The sequence below is a fragment of the Sus scrofa genome, chromosome 12, assembly GCF_000003025.6.
Source record: "Sus scrofa isolate TJ Tabasco breed Duroc chromosome 12, Sscrofa11.1, whole genome shotgun sequence".
In the NCBI taxonomy this organism is placed as follows: Eukaryota; Metazoa; Chordata; class Mammalia; order Artiodactyla; family Suidae; genus Sus; species Sus scrofa.
Window position 1 is genome coordinate 34858963 of NC_010454.4, and position 20357 is coordinate 34879319.

Sequence of the window (20357 nt, forward strand, 5' to 3'; positions counted from 1 at the left end):
CATTTATTCATTCCCCCCAATGACCGACCACTATCAAGAACCTTCTATGTGCTAGGCCCCCTTCCAGGTGTGGGGACACAGAATGAATGACCTGTCCTCCAGAAGCCCATGGAGGGAGTGGGATGGACTGGGAATCTGGGGTTAGTAGATGCAAACTATTGCCTTTGGAATGGATAAGTGACTATATCTGGTCACTTATGATGGAGCATGATAATGTGAGAAAAAGAACAAATACTTTTATGTGTGACCGGGTCACCTTGCTGTACAGTAGGAAACCGACAGAACACTGTAAAATCAGCTACGATGGAAAAAATAAAAATCATTTAATGGAGTTCCCGTTGTGGCACGGTGGTTAATGAATCCGACTAGAAACCATGAGGTTGCAGGTTCAATCCCTGCCCTCGCTCAGTGGGTTAACGATCCGGCGTTGCCGTGAGCTGTGGTGTAGGTTGCAGACGCGGCTCGGATCCCGTGTTACTGTGGCTCCGGCGTAGGCTGGCAGCTACAGCTCCGATTCGACCCCTAGCCTGGGAACCTCCATATGCCGCAGAAGCGGCCCAAAAAAATAGCAAAAAGACAAAAAAAAAAAAAAAAAAGCAGCCGCTCATGGAGGAAGCACTCTTCAACTCTTCAGCCCACGTTTCTTACACCCTCTGAAGCATCTTCTTTAACCACCAAGTGCCTCTGCCCTCGATGGGTGCCTGAGCTACTCATGGTAGAGCTTGTGGCTCATTCATCATTGATTTCTGGGCTCTAATAAATGGCCCTGGCTCTATAAATGTTCAATGAATAAGTGAATGAGTGAATTAAAAAGCAGTTTAGGAGTTCCCATCGTGGCTCAGTGGTTAACAAATCCGACTAGGAACCATGAGGTTGCAGGTTCGATCCCTGGCCTTGCTCAGCGGGTTAAGGATATGCGTTGCCGTGAGCTGTGGTGTGGATTGCAGACATGGCTCGGATCCTGAGTTGCTGTGGCTCTGGCACAGGCCGGTGGCTGCAGCTCAATTGAACCCCTAGCCTGGGAACCTCCATATGCCCCGGGTGGGGCCCTAAAAAGACAATAAATAAAAATTTTTAAAAAGAGAACTTTTTTTGTTAAAAAAAAAAAAAAAGTAGTTTAGAACGGAGATTAATACCTTCCCAAGATACCATATTTGGTGAGCTGAACAATACAAAATTGTCCATGCTTGATTATTGTGACCTATAAAACAGCAGCTCAACATGGTGTGCAGACCTCACAGAGAAGGACGTGGGCTGTGTGCTGGGTTTGACATAGGAGGCGAAGAGCAACCAGCTTGGAGTTCCAGCCTAGAGGCCTTATTCCCCAAAGCCAAGAGGACCCCACCATGAGAGGGCTGGGGTGATGTCCGTCCTTGCAGGCAGGTTAGGGGCGCTGCTGAACCCGGCTCCAGATCCTGCTCAGGCTGCCCTGCCCCCATGTCTCAGCCTTACCTGATGGCCCTTGTCTGATGGATCCCAAGTGCCTTCTTCAGTGACGAGGGGGGAAGGGGTGAAAGGGGTCCAGCCACAGCTGCTTCTTTTCTTGGACCTCTTGCCAAAATGTCCTCCTCGAAAGTCTCTCGCTGTTCTTGGAGACCTTGCCCGGGTCGGGCAGCTGCCCCCAGTGTCTGGCTGCTGGCCCCCTGGCAGCTGCACAAGGGGGGGAACATAGCTTGAAGCTGGGGGGCCCACCGCTAAAGGTAAGTCATGGACATTTACAAACTCTCTTGAAGCCCACAAAGACCAGCGCTCCTCCTGCTCCTTCTGTATCACCTCAATCTTACCCAGTTTCTGTTGGATCTTCCCCAACAGGTCGGCATTCTGGTGCATCAGGGTCTGTGAAATCTTTAGATTCAGCACACACTTACTGATGTGCTCCTCGGTCATGGACCTGCTGCTCGCGTTGCCCTTGGTGCCTCTGGCTGGCTCCGGCAGGGAGGGCAAATAAAGCGAACCCTTCTGGCCGTCCCAGTCCTCAAAGCAGAGCTCGGCGTCCGCTTCCGAAGAGTTTTCGTCCTCGTCACAAAAACAGCATGCCTCGCTCTCCATCTTTTCCAGCTCTTCCTCCAGGGACTTCAGTTCATCTATCTGCTTTGGTCTGGACCCCTCGGGAGAGGAACTGGCTCCTGGGGGCTCTTCCTCTTTGTCCTCATCCGTGTCCAGGCAGCCCGAGTAGATTTCATTGATTTCAAAGCTGCAGAGGCTCATCTGATCTGGGCTGGGACTCCTGGACTCTTCCATCGCAGGGCAAGCAGGAGATGCAGCGTCTTGGTTCTGGGTCCCCAGGGCCACCGGACCTGGATCTGGGACCTGAGGCTCTGGTGTTGCTTTCTTGGTGGGAGAAGAGTGACTCCTTGGTGAATGAAGCTGATTACCTGTTGGGAACAGCCACACGCAGCTGACTAAGTGATGGCAGCCTCGGCTTGTTGTTTGAGTGGCACAAGCACCAGGAAGCAGCTTTTTATATTGCCGCTCCCTTTCCAGGGAGGGGGACTACCAGGGACACTCACGGAGGGTGAGAGGGTAACTATTTTGACATGGGTGGAGGGAGAAAGTCGGGGAGGGATCAGAGCCTGGAAGAAATGTTCTAAGCTTAAGTTAGAGTATGCTCAAAACAAGCATAACTGTCAGGACAGGCAAATTACAAGCCCTTGGATCTTAAGACAAAATTCATACTCTCTTTACACACAGAAGTGTTTGAACATTCACGTCAGTTAAAGTTATGCTATTTGTGAGCATCTGATAAAAGGAGCTGAGTCACTGCCCAAGAAGCCACTGCACCATGAAGAGATAATACCTCAACAAATAACACCAGGTCTGACTACCCACCACCCCTGGTCGATTGTGCACAGCTCGAGAATTGGACGGAGGAGCCAAAGTAATGAGAGCTTGGAGGGCCATTGTGGAGACCTCCAGCCCTGTCCAGAGTCAGAGAATTGTCACTGGCCAGAATCCGAAGGCCTGGGTTCCAGCTGTATGAAAAGTCTGGAATCCTGAGTAAGCCACAACCTCTCTGAAACTATCTGGAATATGACAGCGTTATGTCAGGTGACTGCAAGGTCCTTTCCAGCCCTGAGTTCCCAGGTATACTAAAATGCAGTAAGGCTTTGGAAAAAAGGTTGGAAGGAGGAGTTCCCATTTTGGCTCAGAGGAAACGAATCCAGGAGCACACAAGTTTGATCCCTGGCCTCGCTCGGTGGGTTAAGGATCCGTCATTGCCATGAGCTGTGGTGTAGGTCACAGACGAAGCTCAGATAACATGTTGCTGCAGCTGTGTTGTAGACTGGCAGTTACAGCTCCAAGTTGACCCCTAGCCTGGGAACCTCCATATGCCATGGGTGAGGACCTAAAAGGACAACGAAAAAAAAAAAAAAAGGAAAGAGAAAAGGCTGGAAGCAAACACCAAAATGCTAGCAAATTATTTCTGAGGAATTAAAATGTTAAGCAATTTCCTTCTTGGTATGGTTTCAATTTTTCTATAATGAGCAGATAATAGTTTTAAATTTTTTTTTAAAAAATCACCATTTTCATTTGTGAAGCAATTAGATATATTCCTAAATCATAGTAGAATTGTTACTGCACAGTGTTGGATCCAATCAAGGTGTATATGAAGCCCAAAAAGTTTAACTTAATAATTTTAAGGACCTTGGAGTTCCCACTGTGGCTCAGTGTTGAGAACCCGACTAGTACCCATGAGGATTCGGGTTTGGATGATCCTTGGCCTCGCTCAGTGGGTTGAGGATCTGGTGTGGCTGTGGCTGTGGCATAGGGCGGCAGCTGCAGCTCCAATTCCACCCCTAGCTTGGGAACTTCCATATGCCACACGTGCCGCCCTAAAAAGAAAAAGAAAAAAATTAAGGACCTTGATTTTCTTCTAAGGCATCTACTTTCCCCGGGTAAGTCATGGGTTAGTTTGGAGGACCCGATTAGTCGCAGTTAGTGACTCTCAGAACACACTCGTTTCAAAATCTGTGGGTTCAGGCCATACCTGTTTCCTTCAGCTCTTTTATTTCCAAGTCGGGGGTCTCTTTTGGATGTTCTGCAGTCAGTCCTAGATAGACACTGACGTCAGGATGGAGTTCATATCTCTGTGCCCCGGGGCTCTCGGCTGGCTGAGCTCTCTGGCCCAATAATATCCTGTAACAAGGGGAAATGTTTTCAAGGACATGTTTGCAATCACCTGAATTTCACTGGGGTTTTAGAAACATATCTGGGGGTTCCCATCATGGCTCAGCAGTTAATGAACCCGACTAGCATCCATGGGGACCAGCAGGTTTGATCCCTGACCTTGCTCAGTGGGTTAATGATCTGGTATTGCCGTGAGCTGTGGTGTAGGTCGGTGGCTACAGCTCCGATTAGACCCCTAGCCTGGGAACCTCCATATGCCGTTGGGGGGCGGCCCTAAAAAAAGACCAAAAAAAAGAAAGAAAGAAACATATCTAGATATCAAATAAACTCCCTGTTACTCCTGTTGAGAAGACTGTGGTCCTAATAAATGAATGCATTGTAATTACCAATATTTAGAAAGTAGTAACAATAGCAGCGGTTCCTTGGATCATGCTGTGTGCCTACACAGTACCCCGTCAAAGTCCGGGCCTCCCCAGCTCCCCTCCGCAGTTCCTCATGCCCTCACCAAGTCAGGCAGTTAGGCTTTTCTCGGGAACACAGAAAGGGGGGCATGAAATGAGGATTTCCAAAACTTCTTACGACTTGGTCTCCGGCTTCTTCCTGGCCTCTAGCTCCCTGCTCCCCTGAGAGCGCTAAGCAGAGATAAACTCCTAACACCTGGAGAGCTTACCTTTAGGTCATTCTTCAGAATATACTGGATATCTTGAAGGTTCATGGTTCGGTCTTTCTGCTTGACCTGGATGCCTGACTTAACAATATCGTAGTAAGGTTTCGGAAGCCTGACATCTGCTTCTAAACAACTTCCCAAGACAATGGTTTCTTTAATAACTGAGCCATCTAAGCCATCCCAGGGTATGCTGTCTGGAAGGAGAGACATTAAGAAATCGGATGAAATTGGCTAACCTTTCTCAAGCCGCTCAACTTCTTTAAAATTCATGTCTCTCTGTAGAAAAACTACCTGATGCCCAATAACAAAGGAAAGGCCACTTGACCCATTTAACAGGGCATTCTCTGCCACCAAGACAGGAAAAAGCAGTGTCAGGCTCAAGCAGGTATGGACTCCCTGCTGGCAGACCTGAGGACCACAAGGGGATGTTTCTTGGTGTCAGACTGACTTGCCCAATGCATTCATGTCATGGAAGGGTGGCTCTGGCTCTGAGACTGTAGCCACTGATAAGTGGGGGCCGATTCTCAGCCCCTTGGTGGATGTGGTATGTGTGTGTGTGTGTGTCCTTCTCCTGAAGAAGTCCTTCTGTCTTCAGGGATGTGGCCACTTCCTTCCCATTAGCGTCCTACATGTTTGGAGGGGCTTCTGTGTCTTTTAAGCGACACTGCTTATCCATACACTGGACCCTGGGTGTGTCTGATTTCATGGTTTATTTCTCAAAAGCCAGTCTCTCCCCCTCATTTACAAGTTCTTAAGCAGCAAAATCATATGGACCCCTAAGCACTGACGGCAATCTTCAGTTTAAAAATGTGGCTTGGGGAGTTCTCATCATGGCTCAGTGGAAACAAATCCAACTAGCAACCATGAGGATGCAGATTCAATCCCTGGCCCTGCTCAGTGGGTTAAGGATCCGGCATTGCTGTGAGCTGTGGTGTAGGCTGCAGACGAGGTTCGGATCCCGTGTTGTTGTGGCTGTGGCGAAGGCCAGCGGCTACAGCTCTGATAAGACCCCTAGCCTGGGAACCTCCATATGCCGCGGGAGCGGCCCTAGAAATGACAAAAAATAAATAAAATAAAGTAAAATGAAATAAAATAAGAAATGTGGCTTGGATTAGACGCATAACCACTGACAAGCTGATAGGCAGGCTCTGCTGAGTCTTAAAGAACAGTTTAAGAGAGAAAAATTTCTGCGAGATCATCTTATATCTTCCATAAACACAAAGAGGTTTCCTTTAAAAAGACTTTTTTTTCCCCTGGGTCCTGTATTTTCACCATACTAAGTAACCTTTGGTTGGGGGGGGTCCAGCCTAAGAACAGGGACTTGGTCACCGTCCGTGTGCTTTGACCCACCTGTTAAAATCTCCTGTATGATCACAGAAAAGCTGTAGATGTCCGACTTCACTGTAGCTGCCTTCTGTAAGATCACCTCCGGGGCAGCCCAGTTGTACAGCTGGGTGGGGAGGGGTATTCGAGTCAGGTCCCTGTGTACCCCTCTGTCCTGGCTGCAGAAGCAAACACAAGGAAGGGCTTGTGTTTTTGGTTTTTGTCTTTTTGTCTTTTGAAGGCCATACCCGTGGGGCATACGGAGGTTCACAGGCTAGGGGTCCAATTGGAGCTGTAGTTGCCAGCCTACACTACAGTCACAGCAATGCCAGATCCTTAACCCACTGAGCGAGGCCAGGGATCGAACCCACAACCTCGTGGTTCCTAGTCGGATTTGCTTCCACTGCGCCACGACGGGAACTCTGAAGGGCTCATTTCTTAAAGGACCATCGTGATCACCACACCACACATGGCTGAAACATTGGCCTCTGAAGACTGACAGCCTTTCTGAGCTTCTAGAAACCCACACTGCCTGCTGTTCCAACTCCTGCAATGAGTTGGGCCTGCCCACCCCATCCCCACCCTAGTCCCACCTCATCTGGCCACTCTCGCCTGCTCACTCACTCCTCTAAAGCCACAAGGCCCTCTTTCAGTTTCTCCAACAGGCCAAGGACGTCACTACTTTAGGTCTCTGCACTGGTGGCTTCTTCTGCGTGGCGTGCTCTGCCCACAGATCCTCGAGTAACTGGATGGTTCTTGTAACTAAAGTACCAGCTCAAAAATCACCTCCTCAGAGAGGCCTTTCCTGGCCACCTAATCTAAAGAAACGTCATTTAGGGAGTTCCCTCTGGCGGCACAGTGGGTTAAAGATCTGGTGTCCTTACTGCAGTGGCTCAGGTCACTGCTGTGGTGCGGGTTCACTTCCTGTCCCCAGAACTACTGCCTGCCATGGGCGAGGCCAAAAAATTAATTAATTAAAAATAAATAAATAAAGGAAATAGTCTCATTTTATTGGCTTCAGAGCACTTATCTGAATTTCTTGTTCTTTGATTTATTGTTTATAATTTGTCTCCCCTTCACCAAAGTCAGCTCCATGGGGGTAGGTCTCCTATATCACTATACCTCTAACCTTACACCAAGGCCTCAATGCTTACTTTTTTTTTTCTTTTTTGGACATGGCCGTGGCATGTGGAAGTTCCCAGGCCAGGGATGAAACCCATGCCATAGCAGTGACGATGCCAGATCCTTAACCTGCTGCACCACCAGGGAACTCCAATGCTTATTTTTGAATAAATGAACCTAGGACTCACTCTCTCAAGAGTCCCCTCAAAGCCCCACCTGCTTTATCAAAGCCTTCTGGGACTTCCAACTCCCCATGATTGCCTCTTTTCTGAGCTCTGCCCTCTTGGGAATAAGCACCCAAAGGGTTCACGAATTTGCTTGAATAACTCGACTTCCCAAGCAGGCTCCTTGAGAACTAAGTCAGAGTGTTGTAAATGTCTCCTGGACCAAGGAGAGCCGTCAGGGTGAAAGCAGCACTGACTCTGCCTACAGCTGTCACGAGCATCAAATGAGATCACGCCCATGGAAACACTCCACGAGCTGTAAAGCACCAAGCGAGTGAGGAATAGATATGGACATCATGGTAAGTGTCTGCCAAATATGGGGTGACTGCTGCTTGAATGAAGTTTTTAAAAAGCAGGATGGAGTTCCCGTTGTGGCACAGTGGTTAACACATCCGACAAGGAACCATGAGGTTGCGGGTTCAGTCCCTGGCCTTGCTCAGTGGGTTAACGGTCCGGCGTTGCCATGAGCTGTGGTGTAGGTTGCAGACGCGGTTCAGATCCCATGTTGCTGTGGCTGCGGTGTAAGGCCGGCGGCTACAGCTCTGATTGGACCCCTAGCCTGGGAACCTCCATATGCCGCAGAAGTGGACCAAGAAATGGCAAAAAGACAAAATAAATAAGTAAAATAAAAAGCAGGTAACCAGAAGTTCTTGTTGCTGGCCAAGGAAAGCTTTTAGAGGATGGGATGGACTCCTCAGACTTAGACCAAACTTGCCTAAGTAATATTTCTTGCAACAGAAATTTTGATAGATGGCAGTGAGTTCAGGAAGCCATGAAGATATGACAGCTGGTATTTTTACAACCTTTAGTTGTACTGCTAAACAGGCAGGTGTGGCTAGAGACATGTGAACAGTGTGGCTACACACGCAAACATCATATGAGTATCACAGGAAAAGCCACGGAGTGTTTTATTGTCAGAGACACATTCTGAGGACCTCGCCTACCTGTCTGTCTCTTCGCACTGCGGGGCGACTGTCCAAGGGAGACACTCGTCGACCTTCTCAGGCCTCGCAGGCTGCCTAAAGGGACAAGTCACTTAAAACCAGGATTTATATCCTTTCTCTTCTACTTTCATTCACCTTCTTCTCTTGCAAGCCCTCTTCCTTCTCTGTTAAAGCTAGTGGGGTGCAGGAAGGGGGCTTCTTTCCTGGCTGTGATTCTGGGGTAGTTTCTTTCTGGGCTTCAGGTTTGACATCCTTAAAATTACATTTGGCTACGGCTATGTGATACCACTTGCAAGGTCAATTCCAACTCTAAAGATTCCATTAAGAAGGAGCTGAGCAACAGGAGAAACAGCTGTACCATTTTTACACCAAGAGACTACCCTTGACGATGATATTAAACAACTGGACCTGTCCAAATCGAGTATGACCAAAAATAAATGTGGAATTGACAGCTCTTTTGGATTCTTGGATAATCGACTCATGTTGTCAGCTGTTAAATGTTGTTGATGAACGTTACTGCCCAAAGTTCCATTCTGAGGGCCACAAGCTCAAAATAAGTCACACCTTCCAGCCCAGTTACCTTGCAGCCCCTCACCTAGCCAGTGTGTGAACTCCAGTTTCTCGGGGCATCTCATATCTTTCCCTTCTATTTTGGTTCCTTGGTCACCACCAGGCCCTGCCCTGTGGCCTCCTGGCTGGACTTTCTACCTTCAATCTCCAATCCATCCTGCCTCTACAGCCAGGAGACATCCTCTACCACTTATTCCAGCCACACCTGGCTAACTTCAGACCATCTCTTCAACTCTCTGGGCGCCTGTTCCCTCATCTCCAGGGGACAGGTGTGGGCCTGGCCATCTCCACAGCGCCATTTCACTCCAGGACTGACATTTCTATTGGAGAACTCAAGTCAAAGAGACTGTTATACCTCCAAGTCAACAACAGATGGCGCTGCATCACTGGCAAACAACTTGGGCCCGTTGCCACCCTTTTGAATGGCCAAACCCTTTAGACTGCTCCTGAACCCATGGCCAAACTGACAAAGTTTTCCCTTCAGCTAGACTCATGCATTCACCTCGAATGCTCCCTGAGCACTTCCCGTGTGGCAGGCCCTGAGCTGGGGGCTGAAGGTGAACAAGCTCGCCATCTGGTGGAGCAGACACACTGGACGGCAGGGCAGTGAGATATGCTTAGGGATGCAGGGAGGGGACTTCAGCGTAGGCTTCGTGGGGTGTGGTGGGAGGCTGCATTGGGATTGAGTTTAAAAGGATAAACATCGGTGGTGGCGGCGGGGGAGGGGGGTGGTATTCCAGACGCAAGGAGGAGCAGCAACAGGAAATGGCACGGACTGAGAGTGCCTTCACGTGGCCAGGCAGACCAGGAGCCAAGAGGTTGACACTGTGGGCAGAGCCCACCCAGGAAAGCTTCTCACTCTGCAAAGTGCCAGGACTTAATCTTACAGGCGACGGGAGCCACTGGCATTGAGGAAGAACCAGACCTGAGGGCAATTGTGGTCTGGCCTCCACGGCTCCCACGTGGAAAACTGCCCCGGTCACCCCCTAACGGCTTCTCTGCTTCTCTCGTGTCCCAGCACAGCCCCTTCCCCATATGCAGGAGCGAGGGGGATCTTCTTAACCCGTAAGTAAGCCCGGACATCATTCTGCTCAAATGGTGTTCTTAGGATTAAATTCAAAGTCTTCCCCAAGGCCCACAAGGCCTGGCCCCTGCTCCCCTCTCCAGGCAGACAGCAAGCGGCCCACAGGGCCGGGGACGTGAGTCTTTCCACTTCGTTCACTTAAAAACCACGCGGCGCTCCTGCCGTGTGGAGGCCTGTTCCAGGTGTCTGAGATATGGCAGCAGGCAAAACAGAAACGCCTGCCCTTGCAGGGCTTTTCATGTAGTGAGAGAGGTAAGAAGCAAAGACCTGCTGAGAGGCTCAGAAACAAAGCTCCGGTGACGGTGCCGGGTGGCGGGCGAGGACAAGGGGAAGCGGAGGTAAACAGATCTAAGCTGGGGTCTGCCTGTGGCTGCCGCCCCACAACAGCTCAGGATCAGCCCTGGGCCTGAGGCTCAGCTCTGTGGATGACTGTGAGGAAGCACGAGGGGGCAGCCGGGAGGCAGGAGACAGGGCCAGCCCTCAGCTGCAGGGAGGACTCTGACTCCTGCCAAATGGGAGATGAAGCCCATCCACCGACACCTGAACCAGCCCAGCCCACACAGGCAGGACCTAATGGTCAAAAGGCTCACCAGCAGCCTTCACGTCTCTCTCCTTCCAGGGGACACAGCTATGGGGCCTTTCCCAGCCTCCCTGCAGAGAAGAGGTGATTGGGCTCTGGCCACTGCCAAGTGGGAAGCAGTGATACACTCACTTCAGGTGGTCCCTAAACCCCACCATGGGTCCCTCCATGCCTTCTCTTGCTCGTTGACCAGCGATGCGGAGGACACAGCGAGGGGCTGAAGCCTGGGGGACGGTGGAGCCACAAAGCAGAGGAACGCAGTGAATGAACGTCCCCTCACCACCACCACACCCACACACATGAGTCAGAAACACCTCCGCTGCATGACATCACTGAAAATTTTGAAAATTTACACATGCTGGCTAATATATGCTCATGCTTGTTAAATGTTTATTAAAATGAGAATGTCCAGAAGTTCCCGTCATGGCGCAATGGTTAACAAATCCGACTAGGAACCATGAGGTTGCGGGTTTGGTCCCTGACCTCGCTCAGTGAGTTAAGGATCCAGTGTTGCCGTGAGCTGTGGTGTAGGTTGCAGACGCGGCTCGGATCCCGCGTTGCTGTGGCTCTGGTGTAGGCTGGTGGCTACAGCTCCAATTGGACCCCTAGCCTGGGAACCTCCATATACCGTGGGAGCGGCCCCAGAAATAGCAAAAAGACAAATAAATAAATAAATAAATAAATAAATAAATAATAAAATGAGAATGTCCAGAATTCCCGTCGTGGCTCAGCGGAAACAAATCTGACTAGCATCCATGAGGATGCAGGTTCGATCCCTGCCCTCGCTCGGTGGGTTAGATCCAGCATTGCTGTGAGCTGTGGTGTAGGCTGGCAGCTGTAGTTCCAATTCGACCCCTAGGCTGGGAACCTCAAACAAAAAATTAAAAATAAATGAATAAATAAATCAAATGAGAATGTCCTGAACAGAAACAACTTCCCCCAAAGTCCCTCTAACTTTGGCAGACAGGGCGAGGCATTTGGGAAACCTGCTTCCCTGATAGACAGTTCAGCCCACCAGGGAGGAGTCCTGCCCAGACCAGATTCTCTCTCTCCAGCAAAGCACCCCCAGGGAGACCCTGTTTGGAAGTCCTGATGGAGGTGCACCCACCTTTCCACCATGTACTCCAGGTTGGTCAGCCTCACTTCCCCTGTGGAGACGATGTGGATGGCATAGGAGCTGAGGGAACGGTGGATAAAGCCCCGAGAATGCAGGTATCTCAGGGCGTCTGAGACCTGGAGCAGCAGGTGCACGATCACCTCCATGTGCAGCACAGGGAACTGGGATCGCTGCAAGCAAGGGGGCAAAGGTCAGAACAAAGGGGACTGGGCCCCACGCTGCAGAGGGCTTTTTGTTCCAGAGTCTTTTTCTTTTTTTTCTTTTTTTGTCTTTTGTCTTTTGAGGGCTGCACCCGCAGCATATGAAGGTTCCCAGGCTAGGGGTCGAATCGGAACAACAGCTGCTGGCCTACACCACAGCCACAGCAACGCAGGATCCGAGCCGCATCTGCGACCGACACCACAGCTCACAGCAAGGCTGGATCCCCGACCCACTGACCAAGGCCAGGGATTGAAACCACATCCTCATGGATACTAGTTGGGTTCATTACTGCTGAGCCACAACGGGAACTCCCAGAAGTGGCATTTTAAGTTAAGGACCTCACCCAAGGAGAGGAAAGGGAACTAGAGCACTAACGGGGGCGCGGGGTGCTCAGGCAGGAGGAGTGACCAGCCCCCAAGAAGGGCCCTTCCTGAAGAATCTCTTCTCACTCCTGCCCAGGGGCTTTAGAACAAAGTCATGGAGGAAGAAAAACAAATCTTTCAGGATGTCTCTGAAGCCACATCTCAGCCCAAAGCATATTTCCCAGGCTGTCCGTGGGCCAGGGACATCTCCCCAGGAAAACTGAAAAGTGAGAGCGGACGAATAAAGGCTTGCACATAAATAAACCTCCCTCTACAGCAAAGGCCCTGCAGGGCACCAGTGAAAATACAGGGAAATAAGGCCAGCGCCTGTTTGATTACAGGGAGCTAAAAGCGTGGCTGTGTTTTCCAGGTCTACTGAGCTCTTAGATGTCTAATAAAGAAGCAAGACTAACAATAATAAAATCACGCTAGTTCCAACGTGCTTATCAGCCTTCAACACAGCCCCTCCCCCCAGGTAAAGAATGCAGAGATTTCGGAGTTCCCGTCATGGCTTAGTGGTTAACGAATCCGACTGGAACCATGAGGTTGTGGGTTCGATCCCTGGCCTTGCTCAGTGGGTTGAGGATCTGGTGTTGCTGTGAGCTGTGGTGTAGGTTGCAGACACGGCTCAGATCCTGCGTTACTGTGGCTGTGGTGTAGGCCAGCAGCTACAGCTCCGATTGGACCCTTAGCCTGGGAATCTCCATATGCCTCGGGAGTGGCCCTAGAAAATACAAAAAGACAAAGAAAGAATGAAGAGATTTCTCTTCCATGCCTGCACAAATGGGAACTCTACCGCTGGGGGAGAAAGAAGAGGGAGGAAGGGAGGGCTGGGGAGGGCAGAGGGGAAAATCCACGGAAAGAGCCACGTACCCGCTCATGGAGGACCCCGAACAGCGTGCCAATGGTGATGCGCTCGTACACGAGGCGGGTCTTCTCTAGGTCCGGGGAAAGGCACACGGCCATCAGTTGCAGCAGATGTGGATGCCGCAACTTGCTGGAGGGGAAAAGAAGCTTCAGATGAGGCTGAGAGAAAGGGGCTCGGATGAAAACATGGGTGGTTTGCCTTTCTTCTCGGCCCCCTTGAACACATTCCAAACAAATACTATTTGCACACAGTGTTTTTCTGAGAAAGCAGGATGGGGTGGAACCCTTGGCCTTGCACTGATCAGCACCTGAGGGCTCAGGGTCATCCAGGCAACGGCACCAAGAGCTACGGAGCAAGGCAACTGGGATCCTAACCAGCAGCAAGAAAGCTATCACTACTCCTCTTAAAGAAACCAGGGAGTTCCCGACGTAGCTCAGCGGTTTGCAAACCTGACGAGCATCCAAGAGGACATGGGTTAGATCCTTGACCTTGCTCAGTGGGTTAAAGATCCGGTGTTGCTGTGACCTGTGATGTAGGCTGGTGGCTACCGTTCCGACCCCTAGCCTGGGAACCTCCATATGCTGGGGGTGCGGCCCTAAAAAGACCAAAAAAAAAAAAAAAAAAAAAGACGATAAAACCAAAGTCGGGCAGGGAGATGTCAGGAACTCGCCCAGGGTCACACACCCGACTGTCTCCCATCAGAATCCAGGCCTTGGCTAAGAGCCCTTCCAGCCTCCTCGGGGCCCTTCAGGCTGATCTCCCCAGAAGGAAGGGTTTGGCCTTACAGGAGGTGGCGGACCTTCTCAGGAGAGACCTCAGTGAGCCACAGTCCAGGCCAAGGCCTCAGCAGTACCGGCAGGAAACCGAGACTGCAGCTCCTGGCGCAGCAGCTGCGGGGAACGTGAGGGACCGAGACCCATGGGCGTGTCCTCCCAGGAGAGACACGGATCTCAAGCAGAGCCACGCTCTACCCAAGATGTCCCGGGACGGCTGTCCTGATGGGCACAGGCCCCCAAAGGAGGCGGGCCACCAGGCCTGAAAGCTGGACCTCAGAGACGTGTTTTGGGGAGTCAATCAGCTGGCAGAATTGAGCCCCCCAATCCCCCCCACCCCTCAGGCTACTCATGAATCCTTTCCCTTTCTTGGCAGCCCGGGGAACTCAAATCCACCAACGATGAGGAAGCACTGAGGCTGCGGGGACAGCCCTGCGCAGCCCTGACCCTGGTCTGTAAAGAGACCCGGGCTTGGCGGGCTGGCGGGCGTGAAGGCCCTGGGTTTTCTGCTCACCTGCTGTGCTCTTGCTCTGCAATCACCAAGTCGGCCAGCCGAAGCCTGCTGCAGGGCAGGCGGGAGGGGAGCTGCAGCTCCTTCACAGTGACCCGGCTCCCATTCCACACCAGGCTGGTGGGGAGGAGGAGCAGAGGGGAGTGAGCAGCCGCTTCTTCGGCAAGGAACGCTCCAGCCAGAGATCCGAGAAGCAGTGTCTACACAGATTCTGTAAAGCAGAATCTGTCCTCGCCCCAGGGAACTTAGTACAGGTGGCAGGACATCACTAAAGGATTTACAGGAGGGAGTGATTTGATCAGGTTTGTATTTTACTTAGAAAGACAACGGTACCAGCAGTAAGGGGAAGGCGGGGCCAGGGGTCTGGAGAATGAGAGACCCGTTAGGCGGCCAGCCTTGGGGAGGGCCAGCGATGACACGGGTGAAGGCCACAGCAGTGGACAGAAGAAGAGGGGATCTGATGACAAATCTGTGGCATGGGCAGGAAAACACGAAGCCTATCTGCGGGGGACACAGAGCCTTGTGAGTCGGCAGAGGCCTTTTTGGAAAAAAGCGGGGAAGAAATAGCCAAGAGACCCCGGCCAGGACATTTCCCCGGACCCTGCAGGCGAAGCCAAGTCCTACTACTGCCGCCTCAGCTGCCTCGGGCTGGTGACAGCCATCAGCTGATGCCTGGGGGGCTTTGATACCCACTGATCTGTGTCAGAAGCCAGACAGTCAGGCCAGCAAGAGAGCAAAGAACTTGAAACTGTCAAGAGTCATCTTTCGGAGCAGTGGTTCACACCAGGGGCCCATCTGGCCATGTCTGTACACATTTTACTACCAGGAAGGGTCACAGTCACACATGCAGGGGGCTGGCGGTGCGGGCGTCAGAGCTGCGGCTGGCGTCCAGTGAGCAGAGACCAGGGGCACTCCTAAACACCCCACGAGGCACGCGACTGCCCCCGCGACAAAGGATAACAAAAATGTCCATGTGTCCGAGTTTGAGAAACCCTGACTTAGACATCTGCTCTCCAGTGTGCCCTTGTGTTTGCACAGAAATCCTTCACACACACAAGCAAGTCACACAAAGTCCATCTTTCCCGGGGGACTAAATCCGACCTCCCACTGGCCAGCTGCCACTTACTTGGTCATGACCATGTAGGGGCCACTGAAGAAAGAGAAGGTGGGCTCATCGTCAGCTTGGATCACTTCCTTTTCTCCAATTACTGGAAGAGATCCTAGGTAGGCCAGCTGTGTGCCCCCTGTGAGATAAAACTGAAAGCAAAGCACAACTTCAAATGTGGGGGAGAAAAGCGAACAAGTAAAAGCCCCTAGAATCTCATCAGCCAGCTAAAAATAAGTTGATAGCTGCTATTTACCAATTTGCTGAATACCCTTATGCACGGGACACAATGCTTTCCACTATCTTTAATCTTCCAAGAAACCCTGCGAGGTTGTAAACTCTTTCCCTTTTGCTAGTGAGGACATCGAGGCTCATGGAGAGCATTCAGATGGCTACCAGGAGCCCCAGGCTGGGGTTTGGGGACCTCTTGAGGCCCCCACAGAAGCCAGGCTTGTGTGCAGCCAAAGCCAACATTTCTCTCCCCCACCCAAGGCTGCCTCTGCACAACCGACAGACTCAGCAAACATCACCCAGCCCCCCAGCAACATTTCCCAGCCGTCCCTTTCTTTGAAGGAAGAACCAAAGACCCAAAAGATACAATTTTCCCTCAAAACATTTCTGAATGTAAAAATCTCAGTTTCGAGAGTTTTGGTTGTGGCTCAGCTGTAACGAACCCGATGAGTATCCAAGAGGACTTAGGTTCGATCCCTGGCCTCACTCGGTGGGTTAAGGATCCGGCATTGCTATGATCTGTGGTGTAGGTCGAAGACGCAGCTAAGATCCAGAGTGGCTGGGGCTGTGGCGTGGGCAGGCAGCTGCAGCTTTGATTCAACCCCTAGTCTGGGAACCTGCATATCCTGCACGTGCGGCCCTAAAAAAGACAAAAAATCATCATCATCATCATCATCTCAGTTTCTGGAGTTCCCGTCGTGGCTCAGTGGTTAGCGAATCCGACTAGGAACTATGAAGTTGCAGGTTCCATCCCTGGCCTTGCTCAGTGGGTTAAGGATCCGGCGTTGCCGTGAGCTGTGGTGTAGGTCACAGATGCGGCTTGGCTCCTGTGTTTCTGTGGCTGTGGTGTAGGCCAGCAGCTGTAGCTCCAATTCGAACCCTAGCCTGGGAACCTCCATATGCTGCGGGTGCAGCCCTAAAAAGACAGAAAACTAAAAAAAAAAAAAAAATTGAAAAAAAAATTGAAAAAAAATTGAAAAAGAAAATAAAAACACGGGAAGAACCTTTAAAAAACAAAACAAAACAAAAAAAAACTCTGTTTCTGAAAGGCATTCCAACAATGCTCATCAACTGGTGAGAGGCGAGGTCAGTCACAGCTAAGACGTGCGGGGTCTTAGCTCTCTTCAGGAGAACAGGTTTGGGGCCTCTGCTGGGAATTAAAAGGTAATTTCCTAAATGCTCCAAATCTAGCCCAGAGTCATTCCAGGGAACTCTCCAGGGTTTTCATCATTTTTCAGTAAGGACAGGAACGCTAAGACGTGCTTGTCCTGCAGAAACAGGAAAGAGGACAAAAACACTGCGGAGAGGACAGGGAAGGAGGAGGAGCGGACAAAGTCGGGAGGCCTGGGGCGGAGCGAGCGCTGGGGGCCTCCTCCGTCAGTCCTGCAAACACTGGCTGTCATGGCAACCTCTTACCTTTCCAAAGCCAAAGCTGTAGATGTTTTGGGCAGAAACGACTCCAGCTTTAATCATTCGGTTAGGAGAGCCATTAGGGTTTCTAGAAACATTTAAAAGAAGAGGGAGAAAAGGCAGGATTAACCACTCATATCCAGAGGGCCACGCTGAACCAAGCTGTCAGAATGTGTAGTTGGTTTTGTCTTTACTACCTGACAGCAGAACTGCAGGTGATGTAACAGCCCGCCCGGAGGGGCCCCAGGATCCCATCTCCTGTTGTTCATGCCCTTGTGTGGCCACACACAGGTCAGAGGGGGCTGACCTGTTAAACCCAACAGGACACTGCAGAAATGACCGAGTGGATTGAGCTCCGGGGCTTCTGCCCTGATGGCTGTTGGAACACGTGCTCTGGAGGAGGCCACCTGCCACGCTGCGAGGACATGCCAGCCGCCCAATGGGCAGGCCTGACACCCAGCACCAATTTGCCAGCGATGCGCATGAACCGTCTTGGAACTGGATCCCCCAGCCCCAGATGACTGTAGCCCACGCTGCACCCTGACTGCATCTTCATGAGAAGTCCTGAGCCAGAACCACGCAGCTGGGCCAGTCCATCATTCCTGACCTCCAGAAATTGTGTGAGATACAAATATTTACTGCCGTTTGAAGCCACTAGGTTTGAGGAGATGGTTCATTATGCCCCAGTTGATAACAACTACAGATGCTTCACTTTGGAAAGAATCATAAAGCCCATCTGGTCCAACTTTCTCATTTGACAGATGGAAAAAATGGAGTCAGAAAGGGGAAAACTGCAGGCCTGAGGTCACAAAACAGCAGCAGGGACGAGGCCTCAGCCCTGTTCCAAGGAACCTGGTCTGCCAAGATCCTAATGCTGGCGGGAAAGAACGCGTGAGAGACGGAAGAGCTGGACCAAGCAGGGGCTCCAAGGCCAAAAGAGGGATTTGGGAGTTTATCCTGACTGCCACAGGGAAGACCCTAACAAGGTCTTTAATAGTGAATCACACAATTTTTTTTTTTTTTTTTTTTTTTTTTTTTTGGTTTTTAGGGCTGCACCTGAAGCACATGGAGGTTCCCAGGCTAGGGGTCAAATCTGAGCGACCATCACCGGCCAACACCACAGCCACAGCAACTCGAGATCCCAGCCATGCCTGCGACCTACACCACAGCTTATGGCAATGTCGGATCCTCAACCCACTGAGTGAGGCCAGGGATTGAACCTGAGTCCTCATGGATACCAGTCAGATTTGTTTCCTCTGAACCAAAATGGGAACGCCCGTGAGTGGCACAATTTGATTTCCATTTTTAGGAAAGGTCATTCTGGATGCTGAGTAAAGAACCCAAATGGGAATTCCCGTCATGGCTCAGTGGTTAACGAATCCAACTAGGAACCATGAGGTTTGGGGTTTGATCCCTGGCCTCACTCAGTGGGTTAAGGATCCGGCGTTGCCGTGAGCTGTGGTGTAGGTCACAGACGAGGCTCGGTTCCTGCGTTGCTGTGGCTCTGGCGTAGGCTGGCAGCTACAGCTCTGATTAGACCCCTAGCCTGGGAACCTCCATATGCCACAGGTGTGGCCATGGAAAAGACAAAAAGACAAAAATAAAATAAAATAAAAAACCCAAATGGGCAAGAATGGCAGCAAGGAGAGCAGTTAACTCATCACCCTTGAGAACCACCCAGGTCACGAGAGGAAAACCAGGACTCGATGTGCACAGAATGGGATGGGGGAGCCTGTGAAGAGAGTGACCAGTCTAGTCGCCCATGCCGTCAGAGAAAATCGAAGTGGGAAGAATTCTCCACGAAGCGACCCTAAGTCAACAAAGCCCAGGGGACTTATAATAAAGTAACTTCCCTAACACGGAGGGAGGTCTGGAGGGAGCCCGCCTCCTGTAGCTGCGATTCAGGCGGGGGAGGCGGCTCACCCAGGTGGCATCAAGTCTTATACCAGCTTGAAACAGCCCAGAAACCTTACATTGAGCATCTGTGGTCTTATGCAACCTTAGTAATACAGGAATTTGCTCTCCATAGTTCAGAGATGACCTCCGCCCACCCCCCCAAAAAAAGCTGGCTGGCTGCTCTGCTGAGAAAGGGTTTCTGCTGGGTACTCGGACCTAAAGACACCTTCCCTGCGAATCACAGGGTGCTTCCCACAGGAGCCCCGAGCTCATCTCCCCTAGACATCCCTGCGAGCAGGCAGACAACTGACAACCTCCAGTGGCCACTCTCTCTTCTCCAAGCTCACCCCTCTGGGTGCGCCAGATGCGGGAAGGGACCAATGTGGAGGGGGCCGAGGCAGCCCATGCCGTGGGGCTGCTCCCAGGAAGGCTGCCGTGAGGCAGAACACCCCACTCACCCCTGCATGAGGCCCCCGAACCGGGGCAGGCCGCAGATGAGCCGCTGAGGGGAGTCAACCTTCTTCAGGAGGTCGTGGGAGAAGCCCTGGATTAGGGCCTGCATGTGCCCGGCACAGCGCTGCATGAACTCCACCACCTGCAACACACGGCACAGACGGTCAGTGACGAACGGCCACCCTGGCCTCCTTCGGTGGGACTGCAACGGTCTGAGCTGAACCGTCTGAGGAGCCAGGAGCCCCCGGCAGAGAAGTCTCTGGAAAGGAAAGAGTCCAAGTGATTTCCTAAAGATGTGCAATGAGACGACTCCATTTTTAGGAGATGATCTGGCACTAATTTCCTCCAACTCCCTCATTCAGCAGAGGAGAAACCCGAGGCAGAAGGAGTATTTCAACCTGTCCAAGGCCCAAATGGCTAACGAGCAGGAGAAGCGGAGGGAGGGGACTCTGCCCGTCCCCCTTCCCCCCACGCGCCCTGTGCTGTGCAGGCCCTTCATTCCTCACATTTGTTAGGTTACTGGCATTAAAACACATCACACGCTCTGTCAGGGTGTGGCTGCAAACAAGTTACCTCCTGTCGGTGCACCCCAGTGTCCCCATCTGTCAAATGGGGACAATAACACGGCAGTTATTGTCCTGAGAGGGTTGTTGTAAAGATTAAATGAGTTAAGAGAGTTCCCATCGTGGCGCAGTGGTTAACGAATCCGACTAGGGACCATGAGGTTGCGGGTTCGATCCCTGCCCTTGCTCAGTGGGTTAAGGATCCGGTGTTGCCGTGAGCTGTGG

At 51.4% G+C, this 20357-nt stretch overlaps 1 protein-coding gene across 1 annotated transcript in view; it reads right to left on the reverse strand.

Annotated features, from left to right (window-relative positions):
• The window catches only part of TEX14 (testis expressed 14, intercellular bridge forming factor), a 160430-nt gene that overhangs the window by 43491 nt on the left and 96582 nt on the right, over positions 1-20357 (reverse strand). Inside the window, 10 exon segments of the mRNA XM_021067278.1 lie at positions 1453-2375; positions 3989-4117; positions 4777-4989; positions 6146-6297; positions 11751-11929; positions 13196-13319; positions 14478-14591; positions 15601-15731; positions 17227-17308; positions 19575-19711. Of these exon segments, the coding sequence (XP_020922937.1) occupies positions 1453-2375; positions 3989-4117; positions 4777-4989; positions 6146-6297; positions 11751-11929; positions 13196-13319; positions 14478-14591; positions 15601-15731; positions 17227-17308; positions 19575-19711 (2184 nt within the window).